This window comes from Harpia harpyja, chromosome 20, assembly GCF_026419915.1.
Source record: "Harpia harpyja isolate bHarHar1 chromosome 20, bHarHar1 primary haplotype, whole genome shotgun sequence".
NCBI lineage: Eukaryota > Metazoa > Chordata > Aves > Accipitriformes > Accipitridae > Harpia > Harpia harpyja.
The window spans coordinates 13,359,562-13,372,541 of NC_068959.1; the positions used below are offsets into that span (position 1 = coordinate 13,359,562).

General features: G+C 39.5%; 1 protein-coding gene across 1 annotated transcript in view; it reads left to right on the top strand.

Annotated features, from left to right (window-relative positions):
• Positions 1-313: 313 nt before the first annotated feature.
• TTC1 (tetratricopeptide repeat domain 1) overlaps positions 314-12,980 on the top strand; it is a 33,385-nt gene continuing 20,718 nt past the window's right edge. Inside the window, exons 1-3 of the mRNA XM_052816516.1 lie at positions 314-371; positions 975-1,307; positions 12,796-12,856. Of these exons, the coding sequence (XP_052672476.1) occupies positions 984-1,307; positions 12,796-12,856 (385 nt within the window). The 5' untranslated portion in view covers positions 314-371; positions 975-983. The remainder of the gene's footprint in view (positions 372-974; positions 1,308-12,795; positions 12,857-12,980) is intronic.

Sequence of the window (12,980 nt, forward strand, 5' to 3'; positions counted from 1 at the left end):
CTTTTTATCCATCTACCAAGACTCTCCTATTCTTTTTTTTTTTTTTTCAGCTGATCACTTTTTCACCCCGACTTATCTGTTCAAGCCAGGTGGTACTTGCCCAAGACCGCACCTCTCCCACTGTCCACCCGCATCACCCCTAGCTGTGCCCCGTGCTTCTTTCTTTACCTCTTCTTTATTTTCCTCACCTCTCCTCTCCTCTCCTCTCCCTCAGGAGAGCCCGCGCCCCAACCCCGCGCGCCCTCGCAAGACTGCAAATCCCAGCAGACTGCGCGCGGCCTCTTCCTATTGGCTGGCGCCGGCAGGAAGGGACCCTGCGGGGTGAAGGGTGAGGCGCGGGAGGCGAGCGGCGGCCGGAAGGGAAGGTGCAGGTCTCTGCCCGGGGCCGGGAGGGAGCCCTGGGGTGGGCCCGGCCGTGGAGGAGGAGGAGGAGGAGGAGGAGGGTGTCAAAGGGGACCGTGGCCGCAGCCCGGCCCCGCATCTCTGGGGGCGGGATAGGGCTGAGATGACAGCGCCGGGGAACGGCTGCCTGCGGCCTGGGTCGCGGGGGGGGGGGCAGAAGGGGAGCGCGGTGCAGGCGGGGCCGGGGGCGGCGGCGGGGGGCTCGCTGTACGCAGTCCACAGGGGGCCGGGGTGGGCGAGGGGGTGCTGAGGCCTGTGGGTAGACGAGTGCGTGTGATTCCGGTCCCGCTGCAAAGGAAAAGCCGTAGCTTAGTGCTGTGGCGTGCCGGTCCTGGGAATCTGACCTTGCGAATTAACTTATTCATGGGAACAGCGTACTGGCCCCGTGTCTCTGTACAGTGCGCAGAAAAAGCATGTATAAGTTGCTCCCTCACCTGAAAGATAATAGTTTCCCTCACGTGATGTCAAGAGTGCTTTTAAGTACTTGACAGATAAGTTTGCTGACGAGGCATTTTTGTTATGCTTATTGAGGGTTATTTCTTTATCATTTCTAAAAACCTAACCCCTCCAAGGAGTCCAACATGGAAGAGTTTAAAGATGCAAGTCCACCTGAAGAATTACTTGATCACTTAAAGCTTTCTGATCAGAAGTCTTCAGAGACCGGCCCCAAAGATGCACATAATCCCAAAAACATTGAAAGTGGATATACCCCATCTTCAGCCAAAGATCCCACAACAGCAGATGAGTGTTTCCATGACTGTCACGATTCCTTTGAGGCAAAAGAACCTATGCTGGATGATGAAGGGAGTTTACAGAATGATGAGAATAGCTCAAGGAAGCAGACAGAACTAGATGAAGACTACTTACTAGAACTAGAAAAAGATATGCCAGAGGAAGAAAAACAGGTAATCTGAAGTAGCAGTGTTGAATATAAAAAGATATATTTTCAGTGTCACGTTTCTGAATGGTCTGTGGCTGGCATGAAAATGGACCTTTAAAACTCTCTTATGTGTCTAGTTTTACTGTTCTTAATTTCTTCTTTTAGAAGAACAAGTATTTTTGTGAGCTTTCCTTGCTGTTCTTAATCGTCACATTCCATTGCAGATTTTTGTCTACTTTCACCCGTGTGTAAGGTTACTGTGACTCAGAGAGATTGTAAGAAACAAAAATCTCCCTGTTTCATGTTATTTAGTTTGTGTGCATTCACTGTTTTCACCTGATTAGCTGCAAGTGCTTTTCCAAAACTTAGAGCAGTTTTCAGGATAGCTTTCATATCTGAAAGGCTAGTTTATGTAATACAACTAATTGGGATTAAATTTGAAAGCATCCCTATAGATTACTTAAGCTTTAATTGAACAAAACACATTAAATGTGTGGTTTTGTTGACTTTCAGTGCTGTTACATTGGACAAAATGTTTGGGTAACAAACTAGATAATGTTGTGGGGAGTAACCAAACGGGTCTTGGGGGAAGTCCAACAGCCTCTGTAATGGTGTTTTCTCCCCTGTAAGTCTGTGTGAACCAGTTTTTTTGATGCTTAATCAGTGGTGTCACTTGACAGCAGTTAGTTTTCAGAGTTCTAAGATATTATGGTCATCTGGTAGTTAGAAAAAAAAACCAACTTTTTTTCTACTTTCTACTTTGAGAAGACGTGTTAAATCACTTGCAGGATTAGACTCTCTAATTGAGTAATGCCATTAATTTCTGCTGGTAATTATGTTCTCATAGCAAATGGTGGAAGGCTTTCTACTGATTTATGGATTTTTTTTTTCCTAATTTTTTTCAACTTTAGTTTGCAAATGGTGGGGGAGTAAAGATATTAAACTAAAATCTTGTGTCCCAACATATAACTCTTGTAATTTTTTTTTTTTAACACTATTTTTGACAAGTTATATAGCTTGGCCTCTTAACAGGTCATGTTTCAAAGAACTGATCTAGCCTCTTAAAATCTAATTGAATTATCCAAACAAGCAGTTACTTGTAGTGAAACTTGAAACAGTGAAGAAAGGTACTACTATATTCTTTGGCAGTTGGGGAAAAAGTGGAATTCTGATGTATCATAACTTATGTGAAGGCAAGATTTCAGCAAACTATTTTATAGTCCTGTAGGCATGAATTAGATCTTATTTTAATAAAGGAAATAGAGTCCTTACTGGAAGACTAGCTGCATAATTTGGATCGTAGGTAACATTGAATAACTGATTATGATGAGGGAAGGAGAGACTAGAGTAAGGAATGACAGCTAACACCAGAAGGTAGGCAGCGTATTAGGAAAGCATTACTTCATAGGGTAAGATAGTGTATTGTATGTTTTTATTCTGGCAACTCCCAAATCACCAGGAACAGTAGAAGAAATTACTACTGTAATGGACAAGTACTACTAAAATGAGGCATTTGATGAAAAAGAAGAAATGAAGGGTCATACCAAATTAATTTTTTTAAAAGTGCTTAAAATATTATGAATGTTTCAGTGAATTTATAGGGGCTTATTATTCTTTTGTACAGGCAAGCTGATCTTTTCTAATTCAACTCACCTGGTAAAGCTGGACCACGCTTTCTTAACTGTTGGCTAGCCCAGTCTGTGTTGTATAAGTAAATAAATGCTGGCTATACATTGCCCAAAAAAGTTGGAAAGAGGGAGAGGCTTGGCAGTAACTTGACTCGCCATGGTCTTATTGTCAGCTCCTGTAAATAGAGAATGAGGGGCTGAAATATGCAGAGCTAAGATGCCAGAGGCAGCCAAACCTATAAATTGTTTGTTACAAACCAGTGTACAGAAATTTAATCAAGTCGTGGCTCAAATAGTTCCCTTGCTGGTAGGGTGGGATTTCTGACCAAAATACAGTTAGTTTTTCATCTATAGTAGAAATTGTTGTGTTAATGTAGAAGTTCCTTGAGGTGGTAAAGCAATATGGGACTAGTGGGGAAGGGGAACATGGAATTATAATCTCATTGAAGTAGGAATGAGACTAAATGTAACACTTGTCTGCTGCTTGACCTGGTGGAAATCACTTCGTATCTCTCTCTCTGTCTCTCAATTTTGACATACGTAAAATGGGCATAATGATGCTTGCCAGTTGTAATATTTTGAGATCTAATAATGAATAAGGGGGGGGGCAGGGCGGAAATCTCAAGAGGTTGTCAGGTTATCTGGTACATCCCTTGCCCGAAAGGGCCTCTGGAGGTCATCTAGTCCAACCTCCTGTGCAAAGTTAGATCAAATAGATCAGCCTGCCCAGAGCCACACAGACATCTCTGATCCTGCAGACTGCACAGCCTCTCTGGGCCCCTGTTCTAGTGTTTAACTACCCTCATGGTGGAAACTTTTTTCCTCATATTTAATTAGAATTTCTTTTGTTGCAACTTGTGATCACTGGCCCTGCTTTTTCTGCATGCCTACAGGAAAAGTCCGTCGCCATTTTCTCTAGCAATGAAGTGTCGCCTGAGCCACCTTTTCCTAAGGCTGAACAAACTCAGTTCTCCTAGGCTGTCTGCTTAGGTCATGGTCTCCCGTGTCTTGACCGTCTTGGGGGCCTTCTGCTGGACTCCCTCTGGGAAGTTGATGTCTGTCTTCTTTTTTTTCTTTTTTTTTTTTTGTATGGCAGGGACACCAAAACTGGGCACTCTCCAAATGAATTCTCTCAGGTGCTGAACAGAGGGCAAGAATCACTTCCCTTGACCTACTTACTACACAGAAAAAACATCACATTGCCCTTGCGTCTCTTCCAGTTTAGACTAAACAGTCCCTTTTTTCTACTTGTATTTATTGCTTGTACAACAAGGAGCATTGTCATCATCAGTCACGTTGAGGCTTCTGCAGCAGCCTATGACTTGAAGGCAGCTTGAGAGTTTCATAGACAAAATGCTAAAAGCTGTGAGGAAATTATGTCATAGAACTAAACTAAAGAGCAGCAGGCCTGGAAATCGGGTGTCTTAGTTTTTGTGCTGCTCTTGTTTCTGTTGTATTGTTAGGTAACCATTTAATTTTGAACATCAATTTTTGCCTTCTGTAAAATGAGCAGAAGAATTGTGAACGTTGAATACTTGCATTCAGCTTTGTGGAACTCCATTGAAAGGTGCTATGGAAGTACAAAATAATAACTGTTTAAAGCTGGAAAGATTTCCTTAGAGAAAGTATTGAGACAGCTGCAGTTCTCATCTTTCTGTAGGTTTATTTCCAGTGGTATTGAGCAATTGTGCCCTTCAGCTTGGTTTATAATTATAGCTAACGAAATGGAGGTATTCCATCTCTTAGTATCACCATAACTATTAGATTGGCAATATTTACATTGTGAACTTTGTTTATGTTCCATAGAGAGCTTTCGGCGTGGATTATATAAGCAGTCTTTAAAATACAGCTATATTGTTGGTATCTTTTATAAGAAGAGCTGAGGAATTAGAATCTTACAGCAGTTGTTACAACTATTGAAGTAGCCCATTTGCATGATCTTACCCTGTCTCACCTTACATTCTCTGTGTAGTAAAACCATGGGGGTGGGTCATTCCTAAATTGCCACTCCAGCTTTCTTCATGATACCTGGAATTGATGGCTAAATATTTTATTTTATTTTTATTTTTAAAAGTGAAATGTTCTATATATTTTTATTATTAAAAGAATCTGTTATATGATGCAGCTTTTAAGAAAAAATACTCCAGTTACAGTCTGAAAGCAGCTGCTGTACATCTGTTTATTCAGAGTTTTTCAAACATTTTAAACCTCCTCCCAGTTACTCAAAAGGTCGTTTTAGAGAAGGGCAACATGATTTTTTTTTTTTTTTATTTTTTTTTGCAGCTGGAGAAAATGAGGCAGAAATATTCAGAGCTTGTTTATTTGACTGTTCAGGTTGTGACCAGACACTCAGCAGCAGAGCTGTGTTTGCTACTTAGGCAGTCCTTGATCAGTTATTCTCAGCCCCCTGCTGCCTCCTTCATTGTGCTAGCACACCTCTCTGTGTGAATGTGCAGTGAACCAGTTACAGGGAATGATTCAGATGAAAAATACTGCTGTATTTTTAGATCAAGGGCAGTGCTGGTAAAAGTAGACATCAAATGGCAGCCTCGTGATGGCATACAGGGGTAGATGGATTTTCTTCAATTAGACTACTTGCCTAAATAAGAAAAACTTCCCATGAACTGTGGTTGCAGCACCAACCATAAACTATGTACTCAAGTCATAAGGAGAGCTGAATGTTAGCCCTGCTCAAATTTACGGGGCTACACCTTAATAGGGTTTTTTTTTTTTAAACTAAGCCCATTGTTGTGTTTTAGCAGCTTTAATAAATGAGTTCTTTTAAGCGATGTTCTCCAATAACTAGGCTGTAGAAAACAAAGTCTCTAATTTATTCTGGAGATGCAAAGAGAGATTCTAGTCCTTGCTGTGTGTGTTTATGCGCATCTTATGTGCAAGCTTTCATGGTAGCAGCTCTGAGTAGAAATTCTCACTCGTGCAGAAGCTGCTGCAGAGATCAAACTAAAGGAGCAAGCGGTTGTGTATTTTCTCTCAATTATATTTTGAGCGCCCCATACAGTGAGATTTCTAATTTTCAGCAACAGGAATTACTTCCAGGGAAAAGTACCAATCCTGTAAGAAGTCTACTACACAATGAAGCAAAATAAGTACTTGAAGGGATATTAAGAGACAAACCTGCAAGAAGTATTCTTGAAAACACGTGTAGCATAGAGCCTGGTTACTTGTCTGGACTTGCAACTCCACAATTAAGCAGCCTGGAACAAAATTCACTTTCATAAGATTTTGTTGTTTCAAAAGCATGCTGATTGCTGCCTCAGCAGAGGCACTGAGCAGTAAATTGCTTTTGATGCATTACAAACAGATTTTTCTGGTTAGTTGTCATTGACAGTGATGGCTTTGACGTTGGTCTAGTCTGCAGAATTAATCAGAAGACACCCAACAGCTGTTACATGGTAATTGTTTCAGTCTGACCTGGTCCTCTTCTGGAGGGACACCCATTAATTATGAGTTTATCCAGCAGCAAGATTCTGAATCCCTCATGCTCTTCCATCATGACAGATGTCTTGTTCTTTGGGCCTTGTCTGGCAAAGACTTAAGCACCTGGCCTAGTAAGCTCTTATTTTGGATATAGAACACTCCTTTCTAGCTGCTGTAAGACCCTGGAATAAATATCTAATATTCCTCAAAAGCAATTCCCTTCTTTGGGCTGTTGCATGTGCATTAGAGCTACAGCTGGCTGTAATCATGCTCAGCTTCTATTTTAACACTAGGAAATGTGTCAGCAAGATGAGGAACACAGCTCTAGTAGAGGAGATTCTTGATTAGTATCTTGTTAGCAACTCTGTAAGAATTAAGTGAAACTGATCTTTGGGAAATAATGTTTTTGTGTTATACCTGAGATTTTTTCAGTTCTGGGCTAAACAGTAAAACTTCCTTTTGTTTTGGTTTCATTTTGGGGTTTTTTTTGTTATTCTGTTTTCTCCAGAGGTTCTAGGATGTGTTAGAGAACATTGTCTTAAGAAATTTCCTTTAAACTGCTCCTCTCCTCACCCTTTCTTCCCTATGCTTTAGGTTGATCCCATTGTTCTTCCATAAATTCTAGCTTCTGTATAGAATTTGCTTTTCCAAGGGTTGAAGAACTGATCTGGGATTTCTTCTGAGGTGGCTTCTCAGGTGTAGTCATTCATTTCAGCATTTGGTGTTTTCCTAGTTCTGTCTGTCCAATATAGTATAGTAACCTTGACTCTGTCAAAGTTGCTGTTTTTTCTATAGTATTTACAAAATAAAAGCTAAAATACAAAATGGAAGAGGGATACAGTGAAGTCAGTCGTATTTTGGAGCAGTCCTCAGGTGTTGATCACTTGGAGATGGTCTCAGAACTCTTTCCAGGAAGAATTATGTGACTGGACAAAAAAAAAAAAAAAAAAAAACCCAAACAAAAAAACCCAGGTTATTAATACATGAGACAATCCAACTGTATAGCAATAAAACTTGCAAGACAATTGGGTTTTGAAGGTATCACAATGTAATCTTGTGACTATTGACTATAATAAAAGACGACCCCCTTATTCAAATTACCTACTTTAATAATCTGAATCCTGTATACAGTACAGCACCAATACTAAATAAACTACTGCTTTGGTCAAATTGGAGGAAAAGGTGGATTGCTAGACTAAAACTGCCCTGTCTTATGGCTTGCAAAAGAGAAAAAACCATCCTGTTGTATTTTCTGAGTTAATCAAAGCTTGGAGAAGTACATTTGAGAAGTATATCTGTATCTGCTAGAGTAATTAATTCCAAGTGCTGGTGAGAAGAACTGGGGTAAAATCTGGAGTTATCCCTGTGTGATTTATAGTTCTTTGAGTTATAAAAGTCTTTTGCTGGATGGCAATTTAATAGAAAGAGTGAAAAAGTATACCTTCATCTTTCTTTCAGTGCTGCTATCTGATTTTAGTCTTATATTAATTTTTGCATTTGTCTGGAAGATGCTGATACTGTCAAATTGAGACCTTTTCGACTTGTGGTGGTGATGGATTAAGTGGTCAGCTCCACTTTTCTGCCTGAGGCTGCTGCCTCTGAAACTGGAACAACGGAATGGCATGTATTGTCACTCAGGAATAGTCACAGTTAGTCTGGCATGTTGACTTAAACCGACTGTCATGGATGGATGTGACCTATTGTCTCTGAAGTGCTGCTTACAGTTTCAGGAAGAGGTAGTGATTTGGCAGTAGAAAGACTAATGTGTCTACCATGGAGTTAAAATGAGCAGAGATCGGCCAGAGTCTAGCAATGCTTATTACTCTACCTCTTGAGTGTAGAGGGCAGATTTGGCACAGTTTTCAAGTGACAACTCTAGCAAGATTTGAAAAAGGATTTTTTGAGTGACTACAACATTAAATTGAAATTCAGATCCTTGAATGCATGATTCCGCAATAGCTTCACAAAACTGCAGGGGGAAGCAGATGACTGCTAATGGATGACTTAGCAATAGAATTGGTATTTGAAGCTGAAAAATATATCCCTTATCTGTTTAAATTCCTTGCTTCCGTGCACCCTTTGAACTTCAGTAATTTTAAATTGACTGCTACTTGGTGACCTTACAAAAGGGTATATGAGATGCAGATGTGCATTGTCACACTGTATAAATAGCCTTACAGAGAAGAGAGTACGCATTTGCTGCTCTTGACAAAACTGGAGCCAAGAACAGTTCCCCAGCAAAGTTAAATCAATTGATCAAATAAAATGCATAGGACCCACCAGAGGAAGCATAGTTGGAAGCATTACAAACTGAGGGTGTTGGTCCTTCAGCTCTTACCAGCTATATTTAAGGATTTCACTTCCAGCACTTTTGTTACATAGGTTACTTCCAAAACAAACAGTGAAAATAGGTAGGTTGCTTTCTTCTCTAATAGTAGACTAATACTTTAATGCTTTTATTTTTAACCCTGAGTTTTTTGGCAGAGTTGCTGAGGTCCAGGGACTGACTGTGTTTGATGGCCTTTCTTTTGAATTGTTTTACTTTATTGTCAGAAGGCCAAGTATCTTTTCTCGTTACTTCAGATCAGGCCTTAATCTTCAGTACCTCTTGCTTGCCAAGCAGGTTTATGTTAGGATCCTAATTTCTTCAGAATATGGACAATTGTAATTCAGTATCCAAATATGTCAACATTTCTAATCAGATCCTTTAAGAATCATATTACTAGTTAAATGTAGTTATTTCTTCTGGACTTCAAAAAAAATTTTTTTTTTTTACTTTGTACATCAAAAACTAATGCCTGCCACTCAGAATTTGTCATCTTTGTGTTAATAAAATTTGCAGAAAACAAGCCTTAAGATTTTGCTGACTTTGAATAATCATAACGGAGTGTAAGTTGGGGAAGTTGTGCCTGACCCCAATGTCGTATATGAGCAGCCTCAGGGAATGTAGTGGGTCAAGATATCTTTTCCACAGGCAGAGCATTCTAGGACTTCAGTCTGACCTACTTCCCTTGCTGAGGAAAGGGTAGCCTGCCCTGCAGCTACTTCAATCTTTTTCTGAAAAATGAGTGGGTAGGGACACTGAAATGACATTGTGCAAAATTTGTCCCAAGGACAAGTCACTTGCAATTTTTTCACTCTGGGCTGATATGATCACAATAAACTGGTGACCAGTCAATTCGCAATTGTCCATCGAAGCTGGAAATTTAGCATACTGAGTGGAGAGGTTATGTCTTCTAACGGTGGTTTAGTTTTTGGGTTTGGGGTTTTTTTTGTTGGTGTTTTGTTTGGGTTTTTTTTACCCTGAATTTGAATAGAAGACAGTTTCTGATAGCACCCATTGGACCAGTCCTTTCAGGTTAAATGTAAATTAATCCAAAATAGTTGACTTTCCACTGCTTTTGTGTTAGGATTTTCTGTTAAAGAATTGTATATATGGAGGCATAAATGTTGTATTTATTTCACAAATACATAATGTGCTTTAGAGGGCAGTGCATTTGGATGTGATGTGCTAGTACGTATGCTTTTACATCTTGTGGAAAAGTCAGAGGAATTTGCTTCTAGGGATAGTCTGCTACTATGTATTGTTTATGGGTCATATTTCAATCCAGAATGAAGCGTGAGGTACCCTATAGACTTTACCTTTTTTAAAAATACTGCGAAAACTTGTACAGTTTGGAACTTACGGGACAGCCTGAAACCCGTAATACAGGGATATCATGAAAATGTTGGTCAAGCTATAACAGAAATACTGGTTTGGAACCAGGACTGCATTGCTTGCATTGCTGCTTTCCAGGGAGCTGAGTAAGCTGCAAAACCATATACGGTGTTCTTAACAATGCTGCTGGCTTCTGAAACGTGCTTAGACAACACCTTTTCTGGTCAAATAGTCAGAAGTGACCACAAGACTGTCACTGACATTTGTATGTCTGTAACAATTATGTGACTAATAGTCCTCTATTCTTCAAGTTTGTGCAGTTTGATTTGCAGGCAAGAGGACGTACAAAGGAACAGGCTTTTGGAGGAGAGTTGTATGAATCATCAGCTTCCCAGCGTGACAGTCCTTAAACTCTTCAGTTGCTCAGAACTTTCATCTGCCCATGTTTCCCCAGCGAACATGGCCATACAGCCACCTTGGTCTTTCTTCTGTGCTGTTGAGACTCTAGGTCACCATCCTCTTGGCTACCTGAGAAGGAATCCCACAAGTGAAGAATTTTTTTTTTTCCTTTCACTCTTTTTTTTTTAAATATCAAGCTTCTTTTCCTAAAGCCGCCTTGCTGCAAATCATTTTTATATTAGTGTTTAATTCTTAACTGGAGTAAACATGTAATATTTTGTAATAATTCTAATAAAATGAAACAAAATAATGATAATACAGGTAAAGCTTTTCATCCAGTATTCCTTGATTTTAGGGTTTCTGCATCAGGAGTACTGTGACCACGCTGTAGTTCTCATTTTATGAAAAAAAAATTCTCTCGTTATTGTAGAGTTATAACTCTACCTTATGCAACAGTGAATCAGTTAATGGCACTTAAAGGCCAGTTCTTAAATAGGTCATGAGCAATGAAGTCAGTAGGGGTAGTGTTTCAAGCATTTCTTTTCTTGAATGAGGGTTGTATATGTAGATCTTTCATGTTTTCCAGTAGGATCATCATCTCCAAACCTGTTCTGTGCTGAAATCTGGCTGCTTTGTTCACTGATGTGAAAATTACTTCTGTTGGGCTTTCACTCTATATGCATTCAAGATGTTATAAAAATTTCTTTCTGTGGAGGGTCAACTGTGTGTGTGGCAGTGACCTTGCTGGAGCTGTTTTGTGTGGCACTTCGAAAGTTTGGGTACAGCTTTCAAGTGCAGTTACATACTTCCTGTGCTGAACAGCAGAATCCTGCATACATACAAAGAATTGGTGCTTTGAATGCTGCTTATGCCTTAAGAGGCTAAATTTGTTTGTACGCTCACATTTAGAAAGCACCAACTGGCTTGTGTATGTTGGTGCAAGTGACATTGTGGAAGGACTTGTGTAGGTTTGTCACTCCACCTTGGAGGAAAGCCAGTTTCTAAATAGGGGTGCATGTTTTGTCTGATCTATGTTCTGGTTTTTGAGGTTTTTTTTAAATGTGAGGAGCAATGAGTATTAGAAAACATATTTAATAGGCAACAGGAAAAAAATTAGTGATGTAGGCATGTATCGAAAGGGTCAGATATTTTACTGTGTAATTTTGTGTGTCACAACTGAATGCCATTTCCCTGAGCCTAGTTTTCAGAGCATTGTGATCTGTTATTACTAAGATGGTGACAATGGTCAGGTGAATTACTTTCCAAAGCCAATAAAAGCAAGAGGAGAGACCCTCTGATTTTGTATTGTTTGTCAGCTGCGTGGCGTAGCTGTGAGATGGTGCAGCGCTCCACAAAGAGTACTATATTTAGCTGTTTCCAAGGAGATGTTCTGTGCGATATTGATAATTGCATTAATCCTTGATTTACACAATCTGCAGGAAAGGAAACTGCTCCTTTTCCTAGTGTTGGCTTTTTAATTGCTCAATGATCTGTAATTTATAGACACCTTGATTTAAGTCCTTTGTGTCTGCATGTGTGTTGGGGGCAAAATCAGTGGTCAAATAATCATTTTTCTACCATAGAAATGATTCATGAACATGAGCATTGCTTCTTGATGTTACTGTCTTACTTATAGTGCTTTGTTTTTACTTGTGTGAGGTATGTCTGCATGTGAAGGACTTCCATTGTAAATAGGTTGAAGAGATGGCTTGGTGAAATCCTGTGTTTTCAGTGTCAAAGGCTAAGAGCATTCATGTCAATTTCACTTGTGCCAAGAGTACTGTTAAAATATTCATGGCTGAAAACAGAACTCTGCTCAGCATGTGCAATTTTCACTGTATAACAGAACAATCTTCCTGGGTCTGATGGTTTAGTCACTCTCTCTGCATAAGAAATCTTTCAGGGCAGTATTATCCATGGACCTGTTTCTAATGCAGTCAGCTCAACATGCTTTGTACATCTCTGAAATAACTACGAGTTTCTGAGGTGGAATTATTTCAAGCAAAACTTTTGAGACTTTACATCTAAAATATATTCTACATAGTTGACCTGCACTGATTGAATTAAATTGAGTTGGAAAGGAGAAGCAAACAGCCAGCTAAAAAGCTAACATATTAGTTTAAACCTTGTAATTCACTATAAATGCTCTTTTTGCATACTGTTGTCCATGAACTGGAGCTTTTTAATTGCCTTGTTGTTATACTCCAGTGTTTCATGGATATATAAAGTGTATCATGTCACAATGACTACAAGCAAGCGATCTTGGTACTAGTTAAAATTCTTCAGGTTACATTTTGTTCTGATTTCTATTCATATTTTATTTGGAACTGCAGCTGACCTACTTGTTCATTTCAATAAAATACTTTGAGACATTGTCTTTTCTTTTGTAGAAAAGAAAAAAGGAGAGCACAATGCTGAAGGAGAAAGGAAATGAGCAGTTCAAGAAAGGAGGTGGGTTCATAATCTTTTAACACCATATGGATGTTACAGAATCTTAAATTAATACTTAGCCATCATGGTGATGTTGCAGAAAACCCATAGGAAGATCTCACACCTATCATTGTTCAAATTTATC